General features: G+C 46.1%; 3 protein-coding genes across 4 annotated transcripts in view; 2 read left to right on the forward strand and 1 right to left on the reverse strand.

The window, feature by feature from the left end:
* The window catches only part of LOC115327423 (ATPase family protein 2 homolog), a 28,532-nt gene extending 16,591 nt beyond the window's left edge, over positions 1-11,941 (forward strand). For both annotated transcript variants that reach the window (XM_040502061.2, XM_042289913.1), the window contains 6 exons: positions 213-367; positions 2,917-3,126; positions 6,217-6,350; positions 6,437-6,563; positions 7,823-7,987; positions 11,664-11,941. In XM_040502061.2, the coding sequence (XP_040357995.1) occupies positions 213-367; positions 2,917-3,126; positions 6,217-6,350; positions 6,437-6,563; positions 7,823-7,987; positions 11,664-11,858 (986 nt within the window). In that variant the 3' untranslated portion in view covers positions 11,859-11,941. The remainder of the gene's footprint in view (positions 1-212; positions 368-2,916; positions 3,127-6,216; positions 6,351-6,436; positions 6,564-7,822; positions 7,988-11,663) is intronic.
* Positions 9,377-18,976, reverse strand: LOC115327428 (xaa-Pro aminopeptidase 3). Its single transcript, XM_040213345.2, has 6 exons — positions 18,705-18,976; positions 18,005-18,635; positions 16,245-16,588; positions 13,887-14,122; positions 13,220-13,340; positions 9,377-12,198 (listed from the first exon to the last, which is right to left on the reverse strand). The coding sequence occupies exons 1-6, from the start codon at positions 18,733-18,735 to the stop codon at positions 12,017-12,019; spliced, it is 1,545 nt and encodes a 514-aa protein (XP_040069279.1). The 5' UTR covers positions 18,736-18,976; the 3' UTR covers positions 9,377-12,016.
* Positions 18,977-19,083: 107 nt separating this feature from the next.
* Positions 19,084-25,296, forward strand: part of LOC115326196 (leucine-rich repeats and immunoglobulin-like domains protein 3) — a 62,598-nt gene continuing 56,385 nt past the window's right edge. The window contains exon 1 of the mRNA XM_040213346.2: positions 19,084-19,290. The gene's annotated coding sequence lies outside the window, so the exon portion shown is untranslated. The remainder of the gene's footprint in view (positions 19,291-25,296) is intronic.

Here is a 25,296-nt window from a genome sequence, read left to right on the forward strand (position 1 = left end):
CAGACGGGCACTCCATTGTTTCTTAATCCTTCTTTTACACATCTGCCATAACACACCGAGCAAGCACCCACCGAAAAGTTACAGATCATCGCAAATAAATGGGTCCGAGAGCAGAAAAGACGAGGGGGCACGTGGAACTGTAGGCCCTTCCTGGGTCAAGCTTCACCACTTTGCACCGTTTTTCAGTTCTTTTGTTTTGTGGTTTGATGCAGCTGCGCTACACTCTCTGGATAGACATCTGAAAGACCCCACTGCGACGGACGCCGTCTTGAGTCATGAAGTCGAGCTCAACATGGCAGACGTGGCGGCTGCCCTCAAGCGTACCAAGCCCAGTGCCATGCGCGAGGTCTCCCTCGAGATACCCAAGGTTGGCATGTGGTGTTCGTTGTAATCTTTGTGTTTGGTCTATATACCAGTTTGCAGTCAACACAACGGTTTTAAGTCTATACAACTTTCAGAGGCAGTTCAACGAAGGTCACAGGCCGGGTAGTTGCACAGTTAAGGTTCATACCTGTAAACAAAATGATGGTGCAACTTCTAAAAAGTTGCACCATCGTATAAGATTGAAATTTTGGAAACAAACTCTTCAAGAAGCGACTTGTTTGTGTAGTAAGTTTTGTGCGGACATTCATAGAATTGACTGCTTTTCTTTGTGCGAACTGAAGAAGGCATTTTTAATTGAAACAAGGAATGACTCCGTAACGACTCGTGTTGCCGAGGTGTTTGTTTGTAAATTGACTGAAAAGACAAGTTCTACGACATAGTAAAGTTTCATATAGTCAGTTACAGGTTAAGAAAAGTATTCAAGGTGGAGGTGGGCTGGGGAGGAGGAAGCAAACAAAACGCTGGAGAGGAGAGAAGGAAACCTCCTCCTCTCTCCAGCATTCCAGCTGCTTTCTTCTCTTCAGCCTTCCTTTCCCTCAAAATCTTTTCTGAACTTGTAACTGACTGTAGTCTAAAGGCCTCTTCACACATGCAGCACAGCACTACTTTCACACTAGTATACTTGTCACATGAAAAAAAAAAAGGAACGTTTTGAACATTTTTTCTTACAACATTTGGATGTTTAAAAAAAAAAATCAATAGGTAATTTTGCATTTTGAAAGGTGTATATCTCGATAAATAACAAATCTAATGTAGGATCAGGGTTTTCCCCATGGTGGGCGGCAGTGGCTTTGCCGCCCACCACTCCGACTGACCGCCCATTGCTCTGACTAACTGCCTACCACTCGATTATTTATTTATTTATTTATTTGATACGTGCCCACAAACAGCATAACGCCTTCAGCGAGGTGCGCAAAAGGAAACGAAGCAAAGAAAGTATGTGAAAATAGGTAAAAAAAGCGAAGAAGAAAGAAAAAGAAAAAAGAAAAAAGAGAAATTAACAAATATTATACATGACAAGAGAAATTAACAAATATTATACATGACAAGAGAAATTAACAAATATTATACATGACTCTACAACACAAAGAAGTACACTCAGGCTTTGGACAAATGATGCCACAGGATGATGATGTGATTTTGCCTGCACACATGGCTGCAGACCGTTGTACTCAGCAGGCCTGCACACCACCACGTTGTCGCATCTTCCACTGCAGCCATTCTTTCAAACAAGGAGAGTGAAGCTACAGAGCGCCGCTGGCACTGAGGTGGGGGGAGGGGACCCCCCTCCCTGCCAGCGGCTGAGAAACAGAAAATAAACAGACATGACGAACGCACACCGCGCAGCAGTTCTCTTTGCAGGCTGTCTGTGGCAGAGAGCCGAGAGGAGTTTTCTTTCACTGCTCAATGCTTGCTAGTGCCGTGGCTTGCTTTATCTCTGCCTCTTCGCTCACTCTCCGCCTTTCCTACCCCTTTTTTCTTTTTTTCCAGGGCAATTTGGTTTATATAGTATCTCCGCGGCACGGTGTGGCATCGAAGGCACACATTCAATATTAAAAACATAAAAAAATAACGATAGCCATTTTTTTGTGGCTTCTAAAAAAAATCTTCAAATTTGTTGATTGAAAAAAAAAAAAAAGTTCCACAGCCACATGACTTTTGGCAACTCTCTCCTCCTCTATATTTCTTCCTACTCCCTAGTCCAGTTTCGGTTTTAGTTTCGAGCAATTGGATTTTTTTACTTTATTAAAAATTAAAGTGATGCTGCAGCAAAATATTGATTGGGTAGTTTTCTGACACCATAATGGATCACCTGGCAAAAAATAAAACCAAAAATATCTAGGGGGGGCGGGGGGGGGGGTCTGTTTCTTAAATTCAACATATGAAAGGGGAAATTAGTAATCTTCTGTGAGGGGCATACTTTTTTTACTGCTGTTCTTGAGGTAAATACAAGTATACAAGTCAGTGCTGAAAATAGATATGACCTTGCTGATGCAAAACTGAGTTTGCGCTATATTAGTGATACAGCATTCCATCAGCATTGAGTTACGTTCAAGTGAACACTCTTCTTACTATTGATTTCGCGCCGCGTTGTATGTATGGACCGGTCTTTGTAGTGATCTTTCGGTGTAGCAAAAATTTTCTGTTGTATGGTCCAGTGAGGTTCTGTAGGAGCAGCGGTACCACCATGAGCTGGAAATAAGGAGCTTGCTGCAGTTGTGCACTTTTAACTGAAGCAGATTTTACAAAATTTAGCAAATACATTTGAAGAGTTCTAGGTGGATGGTGTTCCCACATCGATGTTGTTGTTTTTATTGCCATTGTGCTAGTGATATATTGCTGTTGTTAATGTGTGTACAGATTTTGTTTCTTAGGTCTTGCGTTGCATTACGTGCTGCTGGACCTCACCCCCGACGCAGGCCGTTGGTACCCTGTCGGGCTACTTTGTTTTGTTTTTCGTGCCTTTGGACCTTCCAGAAAAAGGTCTTCTTGCCTTAAAACAAAAAAATAATAATTTTGTCTTTTTTGCAGGTTCGCTGGAGCGACATTGGAGGCATGGAGGAGGTGAAGCTGAAGCTGCGGCAGGCGGTGGAGTGGCCCTGGAAGCACAGGGAAGCCTTTGAGAGGCTGGGGGCCACTCCTCCGCACGGACTACTCCTCTACGGACCCCCAGGCTGCTCCAAGACCATGGTGGCCAAGGCACTGGCCACTGAGAGCGGACTCAACTTCATCGCCATCAAGGCAGGGATGCTCTTCTTTTGGGCGCTTCAGCATTGTCGCGGTCCCTGTTGGCAATATGCGTGACCAGAAACATCGCCATAAGCAGTCTTGGAGGCAGATTGGCAAATTTCAGCCTTACAGCTTGTTTGGATTTTTTTAAAGGTTCTTCCCCCCTCTGACAGCCAGCGACACCTTTTGCAGAAAGCGGTCACTTGAGGGGACACTGGTGGAGTTTCCAGGCCAGTTACGTATAAGGGTCGCTGCAGTGCCAACCTTAGTATTATTTTGTAAACTGTCTAACATATTTCGTAAAAGCAAAATACAACAATTGAGAATACACTTTCTTGTGGACTTTGCATAGAAATTGGTTAGGGTGGCATATATAACAGTGTCTTCAAGTTTCATCGGTGTTCTCTATGTCTAGCATGAAGTATTTGATTTAGTGTGTGTGTTCACGGTTGTTTACTGTGAAAAGTATTATTGCTATACACGTTTGCAAGTCTGGCTTCCGAGCGCTGCCATCTTGCTCGCTGGGGTGCGCTTGGACACGTCCTAATCCAATTACGAAGCCATGCTAAGGCGTCATAATCGGATTATGGCCGCTCCCAAGCGCACCCCACTGGGCAAGATGGCGGCACCCTGAGACCGGACTTGCAAACGTGTATACATGGCTTGCTTTGACGATATGCCGCCATCATGGTGAATTTGCAATTGAGTGCAAGCATCTTGCAGCCTACATTTCGTACCCCTGCCTTTGGTTATCTCGGGAAGAACAAGCGGGAACGACCACCAGCGCGGTGCGATGACTTCATGTGCAAGCCACGTATACCTTTGCTTTATTAAGCTGAAGGGTATTAAAGATTAACTGGCATATAAATTAGAGTGGCTTATACAGGATGTTTTTTTTTTTTTAGGCTTTACATATTTGTTTAAAAAGGTCTGCAAAGGCCACACTGATGTGGTTTGTGCAGGTGATCGTTATACGGCCAGGGGGCATACTACGTATAGACCACTTACAACGTAACCGCTTATAGTGCAGGACCGGGTATAACGCGGTTTTTTTAAACCACCGGTTCACCTCCCATAGAACTCCATGTAATTGCATACCGCTTAAAATGCAGGCGCGCGAAGGGAAATACCGGTTATAGTGCGCTTTTTGGCACAGCCCGCCGACCGCGCCGACGACCGGAGCAGCGAGTTCGCTTCCCTGTGCGACACTAGATAACGGCGCTAACGGCGCGAGCCGCAAACTGCACTCGCGGGGCAAGGAGGTTGCTGGAAAACGCGGGGAGAAGCGAAGAGAGAGGCTTCAGTTGCCATAGCGACGGAGGGACGCACGCACGTGTCGTTCACGTGCGTGCGTCCCTCAGCTGCGTTGGAAACAAAGAAACAAACAACCGCAACGACAGACCAATCCCAGGTCGAGGAGAAGTGTTCGCGCGCGTTGCATGCCGGTCGCGGGCGTCGGTTGTGATCGTCGTCGTAGACGGCATGCATCTCATCGTTCTGCGTAAAAGCGCTATCCTTGACTCTGAATTTTCGTTGTGTGTCGCTATAACCCAGCACGTACTAGAAGGGAAGATCGGTGTTGATGTCGCTGGCCTGTAATAAGGCGGAGCCTCCTGAGGGGGCGGTTCACCGAATGATACTTTAGCAAATAGTTGGGCGCCGCGAAGCGGCGTTTACGTGTGGGCCAATACACACACACATGTGGGTTCACATTTTTTGTAATGAGCCGCCTCAGACTGTCGCCGCGAAGCGGCGTAAAGCGCAGCGCGGCGGATGGGTTAACGCGCGCCCCCGTTATTGCCCGGGGGCTCCGCCTTATTACAGGCCAGCGACATCAATACCGGAAGATCCACCTACTCGTGCGGCGATGTCGTAGCGGCGCTCTCAAGACGGCGGAAACGCCCGTGTCGTTGTGTTTGTTTACTTCGACTACAGTGGTGATTTCTAAGCATTTGTGTCCTCGAACATCGCCCGGATTTCTTATTTGGCGCATTTCATGCGTGTGCTCAAGTTCAAGGTATTACTGGCGCGTACCGTATGAAGGATGCGAATTTTCACGCGTTTTCATCTCCGGAGAAAAGTGATTAGGGTTAGCAATCCTGAACGCTCGCGACGTCCGTCCGCAACCCGCGACGCCGTTAAAAGGCTGCGCCAGGCAAAAGCCGCTAATTTCTTTTAAAATGTGTGACACACTTGAGACGTAACTGTACTAGTCTATTGAAATAAAGTCTTTCCTCAAACTAAGCTTATTTTTTCATCTAACATAAAATAAATTCTTTTACAAAGGTAAGTTGTCTCGGCATGTATTTTGGCCTGAAAAATTGATGTTTTGGTTATAGTGCGGTACCGCTTATAGTGCGGATTTTCGCGACTCCCGAGACATACATTATATGCGGTCTACACTAAGGGGCTAACCGTTGCAATAAGTCGGGTAACTAAAATGTGTTCATTGACTTTTAATTAGTGAAAATAAGCATTTGGTTCCAATTAGAAACTTGCTGAGCATCATAGAACACCACTAAATCAGCCGAAAGACTTTAAGCACGTGGGAGGCCCAGTGGAGCGGTGAAAGTTAGTACTTATGCAGCGGAGCAAGGCTATCAGTGCGATAATGTGCCTGCACATTTTTTCTGTCTCTTAACTGCGTTTTCTTGCCGCCAGCCTTGTGCTTGTGGAAACATTAGTGCACTACCGTGCTTCCCACGTACTCACTCATTCTAAAAATTACTGATTTAGTGGTTTTCGATGACGCTCATCAAGTTTTTAATTAGAACCCTATGTGCACTAATTAAAAAGTTAATTAATAAATTTTAGTATGTTATTCAACTTAATGTGACGACTAGACCCCTATATTATGTCCCCCGGCTGTATAACTCACCCGCAGACTTCATTAGCGTGGCTTTCATGGCTTTTTTAAAACAAATCTGCAAGGCCGAACACGAAAAACCCTGCATATTAGTGTCATTAATTTTTCACCAATACTTTTCATTCGAGACTATCAGAATATATTTTGTTTACCGTGTATCCACGGCTCTTCACTTTGTTAAAAAAGTGCCATTGCCATAGCTTGGCTCTTCTAAGCCTAACGCAATACCACTTCAGGGACCCGAGTTGTTCAGCAAGTGGGTTGGAGATTCGGAACGAGCCGTGCGTGAACTCTTCCGCAAAGCCAGGACAGCTGCGCCCTGCATAATCTTCTTCGACGAAATCGACGCCTTGGCAGCACACAGGGGAAGGTAACCATGTCGCTTTGCTACTTTCGATTCCGTGTGGTACCTACCTTCTTTCTTTACCTTTACGCAATATGCCGCGATTACCGCAGCACAAGCGGAAGCAGCAACGTGGGCGATCGCGTCATCGCCCAGCTACTGGCCGAGATGGACGGCATCGAAGCACTTCAGGACGTCGTTCTGGTGGCTGCCACAAACCGCCCAGACATGATTGACCAGGTGAGGGTCTATGCATTGCCACTCCACGTCTCAAGTTGCCATTCTTCGAACTCTTCAATCTCAAATGCTCGATTGCTAGCAGAGGAAGCCCCTCCTGCGGTTTGAATTTGGTGAAGACAGGAGCAAGAGCATCAGCGACCGCTGACTGGACGTGGTGCCGCAGCTTGCACATAATCAACCAATGAGGCTATTTCGACTCGTTTGCGAGTTCACAATCGAGCAATATTTTGGTGAGAAAGTCTCGCCAACGTACCAATAACAAGAGGTCTCGCTGGCCCTCTTGTGCTTGTCCTTGGTACTCTTTCATCCACCGGTCGATATCGGCTTGTGTACGGCTACAGAACCACTTGATATTTGAAAACAAAGCATCACCTGTCAGTGGCTTTCAACGTGAAATAGGAGACAATCACAATTTCAGCTTCCTTCCAATCATCTCACTTCACCGCAGCACTCGGTTCATACTAGACAATGTACTTTATTCCCAGTCTGCTAGCGGACGACATACGTCATTTTCTCATTTTATTTTTCTCTGCAAGTGACGCTTCATAGCAGACGAACCGCCTTCTTCACTCACGTTAGCATAAGAACCATCTACAAACACTATCTTCGCTCACTCCGGGAGAGGTGCAGAAGCGTACAATGCAGTGCTGAAGCCTACACTTTGTCAACGATACTGCGCATACCACGGAGTGTTTTGCACATTTTTTTGCATCAACGGATGACTCAGATCCTTTTAAAGTAGTGCTTAAACTGGAAAATTACTTTAATTAGGGGAAGGGACGGCCAACGTAAATTTGGAGCTGGGGCGACCCCCGACGGTACTCTGGGAATGCCCAGGTTCCTGGGCAGCCTGTTTGAGAACCCATGTAAAGCATAGATTCTCAAATAGGGTTCCAGGAACCCCCAAGTAAAGTGTTTTTCTCCAGCCTAAGCACTATCTTATTAGATCGAAGGCACTCATTCACGCCCAACTATAGGCCAGAAACTGCTTAGTATGTGCATTTTTCAAGGTCTGTAGTCTCCTGTATTGCTTTGGTGTGCCAGTGCCGAGACCAGGACCTCCGCTGCCATTCAAGGCAGATTGTTGACACCAAAGAGTTTAAAAGCTTTCGCAGTGTAAAGTGTTGGTCATCAAACTGGGTTTTAAGTGACTCGAGGGTTCTTCGGAGTGCTGTTGCCCCGACCTTACAAATTTCCTCGACTGTCTCTGCACTGCATAAAGCGTCTTTCCTGTTTGAGCAGCTTCGATTTTCGTACAGGCCTTGATGCGGCCCGGACGACTGGACAGCATTGTCTATGTGCCGCTGCCAGACTTGGACACGCGAAGAGAGATCCTGCGTATCAACTTGTCCAAGCGGCCGCTTGGCGACAGTGTATCTTTGGATGACCTGGCTCGCAAGACTGAAGGATACTCGGGCGCAGAGGTGAAGTATAATCTGTCTCGTGTTCCTTTACTTTCAGTGTGACGTCTATGCGGAGCGCAAGGTTCGTCTGCTTCCTGCGCAGTGATTGCGGTGACGTCAGAATGCCAAGCTCTGACTGGCTACGATTGTAAAACAGTGGGTAGACCTCAATGCTAGCTGCCTTGACGCCTACCCACCATCCTTTTAATCAGAGCTCAACATCCTGATGTCACCGCAACCTTCGCGCAAAAAAGCAGACGAACTTGTACTCCACATAGTCACGGACTGGATGAGAATGGTAGGAAGGTTTTCAGCTGTTTCACCTCCAGCTTTCCACCGTAATAGGGGGTATTCACTGGACGCCATATTTGAGGTAACTGTTCACAGCGCATACCCAGGAAGAGTTTCCAGTCAGCTCTCAGGCAACCGCAAGAGAAAAGGGGAAGGAGAAATTCTCTTATCACCGGGACTCTCCTTCGTAGGTCCCAGGCTTCCCCAAATGCAGCTATTCTCCCTCTAGAAGATTATAGAAGATTAACTTGCCACTCAAAATTCGTAAAAAAGCATCCTTCCCTTCTCTCTCTTCCCCAGTGGTAAGAAAGCAGCAGCAAGCTCAGCTATGATTGCCAGTGAATACTCCCTATACTTTGGCTTCTCATGAGTTTAAGGGGAGAGGCTGGTCTTTAACTTTGTGTTTTTTATCTTTCATTTATTGTGCTGAAATTCAGGATACTAATGTATTTATCAGTAGTGATTTCAAATGTGCAATTAGTTTTCAGATAGCTTTACGAAATCATGAGTTATTAATAAATTTGCCATTTTAATTAGGTTCTCTTTACGGGTCGTTAGCATAAAATTCTTCAGAATCTATCAGAAATTTTTATAGAATTGCATTAACCAAGACATGTTTTGTGCGGTGATGCTATTTTTCTTGCTTCATATCTCGTAAAATAATTTTAATTAATTAATCTAAAAAAGATGTAACCTCCCATTTTGTGCAACTTCATTTTAAATGTTTTCTACCAATATAATATCATTAGATTAGGCTTAAAATAGCATCACCACACAAAACATGTCTCGGTGAATGTAATTCTATAAAAAATTGCAATATATTCTGAACAATCTTATGGTAACGGCTCGTAAGAAGGACCTAATTAAAATTACAAATTTGTTAATAACTCAGGATCTAGTTAAGCTATCTGAAAATTAATTGCATATTTGAAATCACCACTGAGAAATACATCAGTATACTGAATTTCAGCTTGATAAATGAAAAATAAAAAACGAAAAGTTAAAGACCAGCCTCCCCCCTTAAGTGTCCATACAAAGCAATAAGCATGTATATCTGGGCTAAAGTGCCAAATGTCTGAAATGACAATGTAGAAGAGCATGCAGGAATAGTAATGCAAATCAAACAGTTCATAGCTTTATTGGTGATATCATGATGCAAACTTGGAAGTTGGCGTTTCTCTGGTGGAGCTGCTCTGCCAACATTGTGGCTGTGCTTCGAGCTTGTAATTAGAGGTGTGAAAATCTTAGAAACTTTGATCAATTTGCAAGTTACCATTTACCAATGGATTCGGTTCACGGCACGCTTTTACCGTTGCAGTTTTTAGAATATTCCCTCCGTTTCTCGCACCAAGCTTCGCAGCATCACCAGCGCTCTGGTGTCGAGCTTCACTTTTTTGCACCGGCATGCCAGGAGAAACGGCTAACGTGTCGGAGCATCTTGGTAGGGTCAGAGGGTCTGAACAGTTTCCTCATTATTTTGGGTCAACCTTCTTTGATTAGTTTTATGGTGTGACCCCTACATTTTAAAGGACAGGGCCAGAAAAGAAAACAATGTTATCTTCAAATAAATAAGGAGGTCACTCCTTTGCTTCCCATGTCAGATTATGCTTCTCCCAACTCCTGTCACCTTACCGCACCTTTACTTTTTTTAATATGATGAGAAATGTTTCTTATGCAATAAAAGTGTTCAGTTCCATAGGTGTTTTCCCAAAAAGAATTCCATCTGTGATTTATCAAAGTATCCATGCTCAATTCACATTAAATGTAAGATATTCATATTCAGAAATATTCAAATTGCACACCTCTTCTCAATGTACAGTGGTATCTGAGCCTAGTGAGATTTAACTTTGTACACCACATCCTTTTTTTTTTTTTGGTACATTTTGTTTAAAATGGGATTCAAAGAAATGCTGTACATGTAAGGCACTGGCAACTGGACCGAGTAGAATCAAGCGGGATTTTACCACCGAGAATGGCTTTGAACACACTCTTCTTCACAGTGCACTATACAGCCAAGCAGCAGCAGGTCTTGCAATTAGAAGCACTAAAATTGGGCTGTAAAATGGAAGACCAGGTTCTTCTTGTAGTCTTGTAAGCAATTCATGCAGGTCAACTTTTTAAATTAGTTTTGTTAATGTGAAAATACTAATGTGCAATCCACTTATAACAATAATGAAAACAAACAAACAATTTATAACCGATTATTGTTGTATCTGGACTAGAAACAGATCGTTATAAGCAATACATTGTTATATGTGGTAATGTTATAAATGGATTGCACTGTACAGGGTATGCTAAATGGTAACGTTCACTGTACTCATACCTGTTGCACTGATGCCGATACATACCTGCCAAGTCTCCTGTATTACCGGGGAGACTCCGGAATTTTGACCATTTCGTCCGGTTGTACGATTGACAGGAAAATCTTCCGAAAAACTCAAATTAACCCCCCTCCCTGCACTTAAACGAGGTCTCCTCCCCACGACAGCAACGATAGCGGGACCCAGCTATATCTCACTAGCATGAGCAGTGCTATACAAATGTAATAAATTTGTCTTCATGTAAATTAATTGTCAACATTTCTTTAAAAAAAAACCTCCAGGCTCAGAAAATCTCCCGGACTTCTGAACTCGGCAGGTATGCAGATATTTTAAGTGCACTGTAAAACACGAGTGTCACTTTACTAGAAAGGAGTAACGTTGTAGAAAAAGTAAAGTTAAAACACACTATTAGCACCTTACTAAAACGAATTGCCACTTTATACACCAGTAGGGCCAAAAACTGTCGTGCTCTTTTCGATAAAACGCCGTGTGGCATCCCACGTCTGCACAAGCCCCGTGACTCTCGTTCCGTAAAAAATGGCAAGGGGCCGTCATTTCAAGGCACTACAAAAAGCCTGGACTTTCAACTGCTAACTACCATAGGCAGAGGCAGAGTGAGCACGGCAGGGCGTCTGCTTCGGATGCGCGGCTCCCAGCTGCATTTTTTCTCGCTTTGGGCGCACGCACACGCTCGAGCATTATCGAAGGTGGGGAGCTGGTGCTGGAGGTGAAAAAAACCGAGGGACCTCCCCGCGGTTCTCATTCTTTTAACGGTTAAACCGCAGCGCCGACTAATAACTGGCACCACCGCTAGTTATCCCGGGGGTCCGGTCATGACTAGAAGCAGGCAGCAAGGAAACAAGCAAACGGTTCTACCTGGCAACATGCACAGAGTTCAGAAACGAAACTTGCCAAACAGACGACGAACGCGTCTTCGTTTGTGCAAACGAAAAGGTATACTAGCTGGGTAGCTTGACTTCCAGACGACGCTTTGGAACACGCTTCGGTCGCGGCGAAAGCGAGTCGCGTTGGAACTGAAGTGGCGCGCGCACATACGTAAACGTTGCACGTTTCCCGACGAACAGGTGGTGGCCGTGTGTCAGGAGGCTGCGCTGATCGCGCTGGAGGAAGACATCGAGGCCAGGCACATCACGGCACTGCACCTGGAGGCCGCACTGCAGCTCGTCCGGCCACGCATCTCGCAGGAAACGGTCCAGTACTACGAGTCCTACTGGGCATCTACGGGAAAGGGCCGACACTCTCGGCCGGGACTCGGATGACCTCATCTCGTGCCAACGCATCGTACCATCGGAGAACAGTTTTTTGTGGGAACACAATGAACAAAGTTGTTCTGACTTGGGCAGACGTGTTTGTGTACCGCTCACGAACCGCCGAACAATTTGGTTCGCCGAACCGTGCAACTTCGGTCGATGCAACTTCAGCTGGTTGATGGTGCTCGCTGTCCCGCAGACAGTTCTTCTAGAGTGTCGGGTTCTCTGGGGCAGGCTAGGGTTAGCACCTGCGGCCCGGACTGCAGCAGGAGGACGTCGTCTTCGATGCGCATGCCCACCCCGCGAAACCTGGGGGCGACCTTCGTGTCCGTTTCAGGGATGTAGATTCCTGTGAGTAATGAATGGCGACTGTGTAGAGGAAACCAAGTTCTACCTGAAGTACTCTGGTTGTAAAGGTAGAGTTGCTCACTCTGGTTTAGTCCCTCTGACTGCACAATACACTTTGGTGATAAGCAAAAATGGCAACCTTACGTTCGGCAGACCTGTTTAACTTCACTGAATTTCCTTACCACAATGAGGCTCAATGGACTTACCAATGAAGGTTTTGATACTGTTTGTATCTAGAATGTCACCTGTACCACATTTTGTTTTCACTTTGTCTGACTTGGCCCCCTTACATAACTAGTTTTACCGTGGCAATTTTCACACCGATGTGAAATACTGCCATAATTTTTAGATGTATACATCTTTTTTCTGAAAGTGAAAGAAATGGTCAACGTGCAGGTGAGCTGGTGCATATTAATCATGATGTTTAAACCTCAAGACTGGGAAGTAAACTTAGATATATTTAAAAAAAAAAGAGAAGGGAAACTAAAATTTTGAATCATCGAATTTTTTTTTTTTTTTATTTGGCACTGTTTGTATGCAGAAAGCACTGCATTCTTAACTGACATTGTTTCTTCTATTCCTTTGTCTGTCAAAGGACTTAGGTTTGTTTGAACTGTTTCGGAGAGGATTCCTTCCTGGGCCTTGTTTGGGTTCATGCCTTTATGCGCTTGGAACAAATTGACTTAGAATTGAGTCACCTTGAAAATAAAGTGTGTGTTTTCTTTTTGTATGTTGTGGACAACCTTGGGAGAAGGGTATAAAATCATATGAAATAAATTTTGTTAGTTGAGTTTCAGATGCTTGTCTATCACCTTTCTTATGTTCCTTCTAATATATCTCCCAAGTTCCCTTTCCAGTCTCAAGGTTTAAACATCATGATTCTTCTGAAAGGTTTGACAAGGAATGAATCTGACTGAATTCAGATTTCCATTACTTTAACTTGTTTGTTGAAAGTGCCAATAAGACACAGTGATCTGCAACTAATATCCCTTGAGAGAGAGAGAGGGGGTGGGGTCACCGACCTGGCTCGACAGTGACCACGCATCCTGGAGGCAGCCGCATGCTTCGTGGAAGCAGAGGGGTGTCGTGTACATCCATGCCCAAGTAATGGCCAACGTGGTGGGGGCACAGCTTGTGAGCTTCCTGCAACCGTCCACAATGACATGTAGAATTACTTCGACAGAGGTTTGGCAGCGACAGTCCCACCCAGGAACATGGTTAAAGCTATTGATCCTCTTTGAAACATGTTTAAAATCAGGCAAACTGGAGTTGATACGCTGAACAAAGGAACTATCGCACAGCTTGCTTGTCAAAGGAAAAAAATGCAATGCCTTTTGCGTTTGAAACATGTATGTTTCATTGAAACAACGTATGACTTTTCTTAAATGTGCATATTTTAAGTACCTTAGTTCATCACATAAAAAGAGAAACTTGACAATGCCCTGCATAAAGTCAAAATGTGTTTTACTATAGTTCTTGAGGTGACAAGAAGTGGGACCGAAAATGAAACCAGCACACATTGAATTTCTTTTTGCTTGTGCGAACTGAAAGCTACTGCAGCATTTTTGGAACAAAGGATCAGTAAAAAACGACACCAAAGAGCAGGTGCTTTTTGGATCACGCCCCCCAAAAGCTTGCTTTGTCAGCAAGACCACCCTCCGAAATCTCCCACACGTAACTAAACCTTACCCTGGCGAGTTCGGAGTCCGGCGTGGCCGGAGCGAGGACCCCCGCCTCCCTCAGCCTTAGCCCGAGCAGGTTGCACATGGTGTGGAACAGAGAGTCCAGGGACACGGGGAGCTCCCTCAGCAGCTGCTGCTGAACGTCCCAGAGCAACTCGTACAGCTCCCGCTGACCCGACCCGAAGCTCCCGTTGACCGGCCACGTGCGCGTCAGGTCGCTCGCATAGCCGTGTAGCTCGCACCCTGGGCGGGGAGGATACGGAGCGCCACTACGTCACCCACAGACCAGCGCTGCTATAGTGCGTGGTGCGCTTCTCCGAATGGTGTAGTCCCTCAATCTGTAAACGCCAAAATGGCGGCGCCCGCAAGACGACCGGAGGAATGGAGCGCTGATACTCTACGCGTAGGTTGTCTAGCGACTCCGGTGCAACCCGATGTTGCTAGACCAAACTCTGTTGTCGGGCTTCCTAAAATGCCTCTCGCCTTTTCGTGGCACATGTGCTGGCTACGCCATTATCCCTGGCCATACAGACGGAAGCAATGGAACAGGTGGAACTCTGAACACACATTGTCTATGGCAGCGGTCTCTTCATTTGAGTGCGGAGGTCAGATAGCCCACCCCCGAAAGGACGAGGGCCAATTTTGCTGTTTTGGAACAAAAAAAAAAAAATGAACAAACGTGGAGCACTGCTGTTTCATGTTGCAAAGCAGCTGACTGTCCCAGCAACATTCAAGAGATATTTTTAGATGAGCCTTCTGCTTTTTGTAAGCTCATTGTTTTGCCCTCTTTAGTTTTTCTTTGCATATACAACTACTTAGGGCTCACGCTTGATGTTATAAAAAGATTTAAGACACCACCATACCACAGTACTGGCAGGTTTCTATAGAACAAGAGCAGGCACAGCGCCCCGTCGCACAATTCCCCCGGTTCAACAGGCATAGAAAAGATCTCTCTTCATGCAGCAGTTTTTTGCTTTCCTGAAAATTTTTATAGCAGCATTACAAGATAATACTTTCATTTTAAAGGTATTGTCTGAAAGCTAGAAGCCCAAGCTCATAGCTTTGCCTTTAGCCGTTGCTCCCTGCTGTGCAAGAATTTGCAAAGCCAAGCTAAAAAGCAAATATTTAAACAAAGCGATACTAAAAAAAAAACAAAAGCGAAATGTGCAAATGAGCAGAGCTGCTTTTTGAGCGGAAATGAATCGACAATATAAAACAACAATTTATGGCGCATGTAGCGCTCAAGGCATGGGAATGGGGGCTCGCAGCTGCAGGATGCTTGTGGGCTGCACCCCAGGGAGTCATTGTTTATGTGTTTGATATTCCTGGTCTACGGTGAAAGGCTGTGGTTCCTACGGTGACCACGAAGTTTGCACTAAAAGAGAGTTTTTTTGGAAACGGTCCTTCTCCGTAGCTCGTAGGAGCGGTGGCGCTAGGATTGCTCCCCATCCGTACCTGCTGGCATGTGGGCAGGGTGGACAGTAATAGTCGAGACGATTAAATCACGATTTAAATTGCGATTTAGGTTGTATCGTTTTGGCTATGATGATTTAAATTAGACGCTTCCCCCAAACAATACTGAAAATTTTTCCCGTTTACCGTTTGTCTATTGGTGTTTGCTTCCTATGGACATTTATTTTGTATTTGAAGCAAAAAATGATTAAGCAGGGAAAATTTATATCAGGCAGCCATCAAAACAAACCTTTAGTGATGAAAAAAAAGGCAACTCTTTCCTATACTCGTTTTAGCCCGAAGAACCGTAGTAAGCAAAGTCCGGCTCCTCGCGAAACATTAGTAATTTCCCCCTTCATGTGCTGAATTAAGATGTAGGTGCATCTTAGATTAGATAAATGTTATTTTATCAAGATGAACATGTTTCAAATGCCAAAAGCATCGCCTCTTCCTCGAACAACCAAATCGATAAGAACTACCGTAAAATACTGTGGAAGCACCCACTTCGTTCAAGCGCCCACTATTAGCATTTCCCAAACTTGGGAATTCTGCAAATTATATGTTAAGTGCCTGATTTGACCGAACAAGAGCCCCTGTCTAGATTAACTCAGTTTTCAGTAAAAGTGGGTGGGCACTCCCTTGGTATTTTACGGTACTTTGCATGGCGTGCAAACAATGCGTCTTTGTTTTTTTATACTGTCGAGACCGGCTGTCACAAAGTCAATGGGGATCGGAAATCATTTTGCTATATCCGCTATTTCGTTATAACCGACTTCGTTATGACCGGTCTCGACAGTACAAATTAATATTTGTTTCCACTTTGCGTATGGGCTACCGAGAAGGACCGCTTTGGAACGACGCTCTTCCGCGGAATTTGTCAAATGATGGATGTAACAACGTCGGTGAAACCTACCTGCATCCATGAGCACCAGCTCTCCGTCGAAGACCCGCTGGTCGTTGGCGACGTAGTGGATGACGTTGGCCCGGTTTCCACCGGCCACAACCGGAGGGTAGGCTAGCCGCTCTGCTCCGCGTATCCGGCACTCAAACTCCATCTTGGCGTGCAGCTGGGCCTCCGAGACGCCCCCGTGAGACGCGCGCACCACTTCCGCCATGGCCTCCCCCGCCACTCGGCAGCTCTGCCGCATCAGGTTCTGCTCCGCCTCCGACTTGATGAGGCGCAGGCGCTGGATTGGCAGCCGCGGCGATTCTATCGCCAAGTTGCCCTTGTGTTCTTCGCTCAGCTGGCCAAGCACCCTGCGGCAACGAGGCAGTTCCTTTACGACTGCAGTTTGTATAAGAAGATGCGAGACCATTTGTAGAATCTGAGCTTGCCCCGTTGGCACCGGACAAAACAGACCCGTTGCTAAACACACGGTGCCGTGCACAGCACCAAGAGGAATGCTGGGAATCGTCTTTACAGATCTGGTTGTAGCAGACGGCAAAGGAAACGCAGGCTAGCAACTGTGCTACCCCTCCCTCTTTTGTCCTCTGTGGTATCGCGTGGTAGATGTTGAGGGGGCATGCGCAAAGTATGGGAATTAAAGCATGGCCTTCGGGGTTTTTTGCAAAAGGAATATTGTAAAAGAGCATCAAACAGCTATGGTTCTAGGTTCACTCGAGTTAGCCCCGCTTGACGAGCAATAGGCGAACTGGATTTGAAAGACAGCAGACTATGCAGCACTTGCACAAGCCCTTAGATTTCTTTTAAGTTCTCTCTCTTGCCTGTAGATGGTGCAACCATACTCCCTTCGAGTTTCCTTCGTGGGACTATAAAAATAAATCGGCTTGACCTGGTACTGGTTGTGCTAATTGCCTCGGTTTTTCTCCATTTCTTAAAAGCGATTTCGCTAGATGTATTTTAAAGTGCCGGTTGGCTGGCATGCGAGTTCAGACAGTAGCCATCAATCGAGCTGGGCAAGGCTATGTATGTTAATGGGGTTTGACAATGGTTCCACAAGTCAATTAAACTGCCTTTCCCAATTTTATTTCCCCCCTGACTGACACCAGTTTATCCTTGCGTCATCTCTGCCTACTTGATCACAGAACCTGGCTTCTAAAGTGAGGCTCACAATAGACCGATCTCGCCAGCCAGTTCTGTTATGCCATCACTGCCACCATGCATCGTGCAAACTGTAGTCTTCCTACATGTGCGACGAACCCACTGCAGGTCTGTGCGAGCGCCACACAAGATGGTACAAGCAGTCTCATGCGCAAATGCCTGCTTCCTGTGGACCACAGTCATGGCGGCGTCATGCATGTGTGAAATGCTTAGCAAGATCGGTCTATTATGCAACAGTTCAGATCTTATTGTTGGGACTGCACACTCCCCTAATCCCTACCCCCCTCCCCTACAACCTCCCCCCCCCCCTCCTTCCAAAGCTTTCTGCTCGCTATGATTGGTGGTTTTCTCCTTTCCAGCGTTCGCTCTGCTAAAGAGGAAAATATGGAGAGCCTTGTCCTGCTGACATCACATCAGCAGCCATTTTTAAGAACCTTGTTGCTTAGTGAATACCTTCGGCCATTCTTCAGCATACACTTTGAGCCACGGAATTTATTTTATTTTTTTCTAGATTAGAACAGGTAGGAATGGCGAACAACAGGACACGACGACGTCACGTGCAAACTATGCTTGGCACAACAGCCAGAAGAAAAAACAACCGTTTGGCATACCTGTGCGCGGTGGGCCATGTCGAGCCTGCAGCTGCACGGTCGTACCATAGCATCTTGGAGGCCTTGCCGCCTAAAAGCTTCCGCAAGAAGCCCTCAAGCTCGTCCGTACCGTACGCCGCGTCGACGCCGAGTAGATCCACCGCTCCGTCGGGTCCCGCGCACGGACCGTCCCAGAGTTGCGAGTGCGCGTCCCTCTGCGGCACAAACAGGACAGACTTGGGCTCCGGCTGGTCCGCGTCCGTGTAGACAACCAAAACGCTGTCCGGTTCCTGAAACCCCGTGAGGTACAGGAAGTCCGAGTTCTGCCTGAACGGGTAGGGGATCTTGTCCGACATGTAGGACTTGGTCGCCGACGGCACGACCACCGCGTGGTTCTGGGTCGACTTGGCGGTAGGAGACACGGCGCACAGCCGAAGGACTGAGTCTACGAGTCGTCGCCTTCGGTCGGCGAACTCTCCCTGCCCGATGCCAGGGGTGACTTCGCCCTCCCGTAGAAGATGGGGATGCGTGCTCGCTGTGGGCTGTCCGTAGAGTCGTGCCCGACTAGATCCGTCGGTGTCGGGGTTCGTGGCGACGGTGTGGCATAGACGGTGCCTGCGACGTGGCGGTCTTCTGTCCAGCATTCTTTGGCCTGCGAACGGAATTCGGAATGCAGAGGTTACAAGACGTTCAAAAGATTCGCGCAAGCGACGGTACTCACAGGTCATCTGAATCCTCCCAGACTTCCACATGACTGTTGCTCGATGTTTGAGGTTACACAGTGTTCAGAAACAAGCAAAAAACAGACGGCTGGTGATAGTATTTTTTTGGGTCGACTACACAGCAAAAGCTGGACCACGGCAGGTGGAAACGATCATGGTAAACACAGGAGACACAGGATGCAGGTGCAGTGTGCAGGTGCAAGCGACAGAGGCAGCTGGTGAGCTTTTTAGCAGTGTCGGTGCTATTTGACACCGCTAACCGTTCGGGAACGATGATGATGATAGCACGTATTTATATGCAGTGGCTCCGCGCTGCCAGGGGGCGCCAGTTTACGCATAAAAATAAGAGAACGCATCGAAGCAAATGAGCAAAGCTACAAAAATGAATCTCGTGGAGGGTCCGGGGTCCGAGTCGTGGTTCAGTTCATTCTGTCTGCTCGGTCCGCGAAGGCTGCGACGCAGGCCTACGAGAAGTCGGGCATGGCAAGCTCGTGTTTCGCCGGTTAGCACGGACACCTCGGCTTCCGGACTCCGAACCACAGCTGACACGAATCCCTGGTGTAGACAACCGCAGGCTTGATTCAGGTGCCTTTTTTCCCTTGTTCCTCGTGATTTTCGGCACGGCTTTCAGGGAAGAAAAGTGGCTCGTCCCACCGTGGGCGTGGAGCACCGCTCTGCTTGTCACTGGGAGTGCTTACTTTTTGTCACGTGTCCAGTGGACTAAGCGCGCTACGAATTTGGCGCGTAACTTTGTGCACGTGCGCGAGGAACAAAATACTGTTTTTATTTTCGCTGCTACATGCAATGGTAAATATTTGCGTGAAATTGAAGAACGCATACATTGGGGATTTTGTACCCCATCGAAGCTGTCGAGCTGAGCCGGAACCGAACTTGCAAGATCTCGCTTGGGCGGGCTCTTTGATGTCTGACGAACAGCGCGTTGGAGAAAACCTCACAGCACTGCTGAAATACGTTAAAAAGCGCACCGGCGAGTTAGGTTTTTCGTCGCCGTGGGACGCCCTTGAGTTTCACACGCTGTACGCGGCTTCATTGCCTTGATTTCCAAGTTCAGTGATGGGCTAGCTGCACCCTTTAAGCTGAACAGCTTTAAAACACTTACCCTGCCACATAACCAAAATGTAAGACTTTTCCGCCAGCGTTGCGCCAAAAGTTGTTTGATAATACACGGGCGTTACACAATATTTTAGTTATTTCTAGTGTTCGGGCGGGATAGATAGTCCCGTAGAGTTGGCTTCTTACCGCGCGCCTATGCAGTGCGGAGAAGCGACATCCGCGGAGTGGGCATCGCGAGTTGTCGTCTGGCGAAACGAGTTGTATTAAAGAAAAAATAATGCCGTTTGTCAGAAGCTATCTGGAAGGAGTATTCAGGTGTCAGAACCCCCCTGATATATTACTTGTCCCCCCCCCCCCCCCCCCCTGCTTTCTCTTTCGTGCGCTTGCTGTTTCTTCCATACCCCGGCTCTCAGCCTCTTGGAGTCCAGTCAGTCTCGACGGGTTTCGAGTATAGACGCTTTGACTCAAACGCCAAAGATAACGCGATCCGGACTGGAGACGTGTGTCCGACTCGCTCGAATGTTATCCCCAAACAGAACCGGATTAGTGCCCGAATTCCGCGAGCTCGTAGGGATTGGGGGGGAGGGGGGGGGGGGGGGGGGGGGGGGGGGGGCTCGGTGCACGGCATTACCAAAGGACAAAAGCTTGAAAACCTGTCATCGGCATCCAGATTATCTCAACCCGAAATTGTGGGCTCCTTTTGCAATTTGCTCGTTTCCCATTCAGTCACAGCTTAACTTGACAAAGGGCATAAATTACAGCCCCGGTGAACCCACCTGAGAAAAAGAGCTAAGTGCGTGGAAAGTCTGCACAGTAGGAGCACATTTAGACATTATGCTGTCGCATGTGTCATTTCTAAACGGTTTGATTGGCTGGCTGAAGCTGTAACCGTCGCCCTCTTTTTCCAAGTTACGAAGAAGGAATTCCTCGTATCACGCCTTTTTCCAGTGAGCTTCAAGGACTGGGCCAGCCCAACACAACGCTACAGAACAGCAGTTTTTATACAGCTAATAAGTAAATAAGCACGAAGCTATGGTGCTCCTGCAGAACTTCAAGACAAAAAAAAAAAAAAAAAAAAAAGTGACACCTCAAGCGCATTTTGCAACAGTTGATTTTTTTTTTTTTTTAAAAGGGGGGGGGGGGGGTATGCTCTAGTGGGTCACCTCGTTTCTTCGATGGCGGATCGGTGGCCGAGTGGGCTAACGCGTCTCAGCTCGGAACGTGGAGCGAAATTAATGAAATCGTCCATGTCTTGGTTCATATATACAACTTATGTATTTCCACAGGAACCTTTCCAGACAAAATGAAAGTTGCCAAAGTTACAGCACTATAGAAAAAAGGTGATAGGTTAGACATAAAGAACTATCGCCCAATTTCTATCCTTCTAATTTTCTCGAAATGCTTAGAAAAAGTTATTTTAAATCAAATATCGTCATTTTGTGCGAAATATCAGCTAATAACTAAAGCTCAGTATGGATTCCAAAAAAATGAGTCTTTGGAGCTGGCTCTTCTTGAGCAAAAAGAATATATTTTACAAACCTTCGAGCAGAAGCTTCTGACTTTGGGCATTTTTGTTGATTTTACCCAGGCCTTTGATCATATCGATCACAATATTCTAGTTAAAAAGCTTGAGCGGTATGGCATAAGGGGTCTGCCACATGAGTTCATAAAATCCTATCTCGGCAGAAGGCGACAATTCGTTTTTCTGAATGGCTTAACATCTAAAAGCAAAGAAATAATCTCTGGTGTGCCTCAGGGTAGCATTCTTGGCCCGTTGCTTTTTAACTTATACGTCAATGATATCGTACATATATGTCAACAGGCGAAATTTATAATCTATGCGGACGATACTAGCATATTTCTATCGTCCAGCTCCTACGCGGAGATAACCAATATGGCAAATGATGTTCTACGTAAATTAAGCTCTTGGTCAAAACAGAACCGTCTAAAAGTTAATTCTAATAAAACTAAAGCCGTTTTCTTCTATACAAGAGGAACGCCTATCCCATTGCATCATAACATAGCGTTTAATCACACAAACATCGAAGTTTTGGACACTATAAAAGTGCTTGGCACGTACTTCTCCAGTAACATGCAATGGGACGAGCATGTTAACTTTGTACTACTCAAACTTAGTCAAATAGCTGGTATACTGAATCGAAATAGGTATATTCTTCCGGAATCAGTTAAATTATTAATCTACAATACGCTATTTGTATCTCATATTAACTATTGCCATCTTGTATGGGGCACAACAACAGAATCTAACCTCCATAAATTACACTTAATGCAAAAGAGAATGATACGCGTTATTGCCAATGTCTCATACACCGAACATACTGACTACCTTTTCAAGAAATATAACATTCCAAAAGTTCATGACATATACCGAAGGAGGCTTATGCGAGATTTGTATTATAGCATTAGGAAAAATACCTCTACACTCTTAGAAATAGGAAACTTAGAAAAAAGGCAACCTTCGCATAAAACACGAACTCCAGAACCATGGATAGTTCCTCGTTCTCGGACAAATTATGGTGACCAAATGCTTAAGAATACTTTGCCTAGACTACTAAATTCATTTGAGGAGGCTGGCACCGATATATCCTCTATAACCCCTTCTGCACTGAGATATCTTTTATGTTCATTTTCTGATACCGGTGCCCTCAGAACTGCCTGAGATGAAAACGAGCTATTTCCTAGAATTGTTTTGTGTTCCTTACCCGACGTAATCATGTTAAATTGCAACTGTATACTAATGTGTGGAGCTGTATCGAATGATTGACCAGGAAGTGTTTTGTTACTGTGTGTGAGTGTTTTGTGAGTCCAATGCTGCCATCATTTAAAGGGGGCCGAGGGCCCCACAAGCTGCGTTTGTAGCTTTTTTCCTCGGCCTCCTCCATTCTGTAGGAAATGGAAACCAATAAAGAAAGAAAGAAAGAAAGAAAGCTTGCGCCGCAGAACTTCCTGGGTTCGATCCGCCGCCCGTTTCGATCTGGATGAGTTTCGTACCGGCACGCGTTCGTGTAATCACTACTGTGTGGCGCACGTTAAAGACCCCAGGTTAACGGTTGTACTGCACTGGCTAAATTTCTCATCTGCAGCTAAGGGACCGGTCACCCGTGGAGGCGTACCAACATCGAGGCTGTCTCAACATACAAGCAACACAATTGTTTCGTTTCTCCGAGAGTGGAACGCATAGGGTCGACCGTGAATAACCGGGATAACTTCTCCGCGCAGCTCAGCGTATAAACAGACTTTCGCGTCGTTTAATCATTGTGCTAGACAAATGATTGTAAGTTCCTGTTCCGCGTTCATCGGTGGTGCCCTGTGACTATTGTGAAACTGACATCCATTAAGTGAGTCAGGTTGACGCTGGACAACTTTTTTTTTTGAAGAAACATCAGCAACCACTACCGCTCCAAGCTCCCCATAATCGTATCCATCACAGCCGGCCCCTTCGGGAGAGACTTCCTCGTCCTTTTGGTTTCAGTCTGGCCACTTTGATCACTATCATCATCATCTGAAAAGTGGCATATGCGCTATACTAATGGCGGCCTCCTGTTTATTGACGAGGGAATAAGTTGAAGATGCTCCTAAGCAGATGATCCGAGGCCTACACATTCTAGGCGTTAGCGCGACGTGAAGCAGGAATTGACACAAGGGCTGCGTAAGCGTTCATTTCTAACTCGGTCCCAGTCGATATGGTAGTAGCACACACTCGGCTTCAAAGCCCCTTCATGTATAAAACTCTATCAAGGCATGTATGTGGATTGGCGCTTCGTTCTGACTGGTGGCATCTTTTTTCGCCATCGGCACTAAAAGAGATTGAAAAAGAATTGTACAGTGAAGGGCACATTCTCGTTTACTGTTGACTTGCGAAAGTGACGGTGCCCAATAAAATACTGCAGACCACAGGTTCATTGCCGCCATTAGTACAGTAAAAGTTAAACTGCCATTTGAGTCAACAGATGGCATTGAATTCCGGAAAGGGTCTATTGTAATTCTTCAAATTATTATTGTTGTAAGGAATGTTAGAAGCTCGCTTTTTGTAGAACGTTTATTTGCTGTGCGGACGCGTCTGCGGTGGGAAGATCAACGAAAGTTACTCACTTGCACTGTCGCATTTGCTTTATATATCGGAACCTTTTGTTTTTCATGTTATATTCAAATCTTTGGCCATCGTAACTTTTTCTTTTTTATTGGTCATACGTACTAAAATGTTTAATTTGCAATTAAATTCATGGTGTATCCTGTGCACTTTCCTGTGTAGGGATTTTAGTTTAAAGTAAAAGCTCGTGTTAGTCTTGATAAATCGTGCATATATAAGTTTATATATATTGTGATTGCATCACCACTTTAAAACACGCCCCGAAAATATTTTCTGGCTACGCCACTGCCTGGAGCTATTGAACCCACATAAACAGGTAGCTTAGTATGTGAGTAAATCTGACTGTCTACTGTGCAATGGCTGCGAAATAGTGGTTGCTTAGGAATTGGGGGGGGGGGGGGGGGAGGAGGAGGAGGAGGAGGAGGAGGAGGAGGAGGAGGAGGAGGAGGAGGAGGAGGAGGAGGAGGAGGAGAGAGAGAGAGAGAGAGAGGGGGGGAAGGAAGCAAAGAGGGCATTGTCTTTCAGACGTCCCGGGTCAGACGTCCCGGGACTCGTCGAGCACAAGGTTGGAACCAAAAGTTCGCGAAACGCGCCAATAAAACGTTGGCAAAAAAAAAAAAATTCTCGTGCTTACAAGATGGCTTATCCAATCAAGTGCTGGGAGAGTGCGGCGTGACTTTGCGCCTCTCGTCTGCATGTATGTTTTTGGGTGTCTTGGGATGGGATGCGTGCACACGCGTTGTTGCTTTGTCCAAACGTAGGTGGGTACAGTGGGTATAGAATGCGTCTCCGACTGGTGCGTTTGGCGTCCTGTTCCGCCCATGCATCGAAAATGGTTCCGAAGTGGCAACAAATGACGTCACAAAAACCGCAGTCTCATGCTGTCGGATGTCACGATCCTGCAGGCGGTTGGTTGTAGAAGTTTCTGCTGAAAGCACGAGCGAACACGAGTGTCGCTGTCGTAGTGCGTCCCAGCTTTATGTCCCAGCCACTAATCCCAGCCCTCGCCCTTTTTTTTTTTTTTTTTTTTTTTAAGCGAAAGATATGAGAATAAATGGTGCCCCCGTTTCGCTTCTGTTTTAGCGAACGTTTCTCGGGCGCGCACTGCGGGTCACCCTCGCGTGATCGAGTTCGCAGGTGTTCCGCTAAACTTCGATCGCTATATATATATATAATAAAGAAGCATATTAATTAGAGGCAAACGTCGGCCATTAAGAAACAGAAGGGAGGAATATTGATTTGGCAGGTGCAATTAACGTTATTTTGGCGGAAGTTAACCCCAAAATGCGTTGAGAACGCTACCGAAGAAAAGAAAAGGGAAAACGTCTTGAGGTTAACCATTTTTTTTTATCTGTCCATATATTCACCGGTATTAGCTTGTCATTTATAAATAAATGAATCGAGCC

This window comes from Ixodes scapularis, unplaced genomic scaffold (assembly GCF_016920785.2).
Source record: "Ixodes scapularis isolate PalLabHiFi unplaced genomic scaffold, ASM1692078v2 PGA_scaffold13__105_contigs__length_92229423, whole genome shotgun sequence".
Classification (NCBI taxonomy): Eukaryota; Metazoa; Arthropoda; class Arachnida; order Ixodida; family Ixodidae; genus Ixodes; species Ixodes scapularis.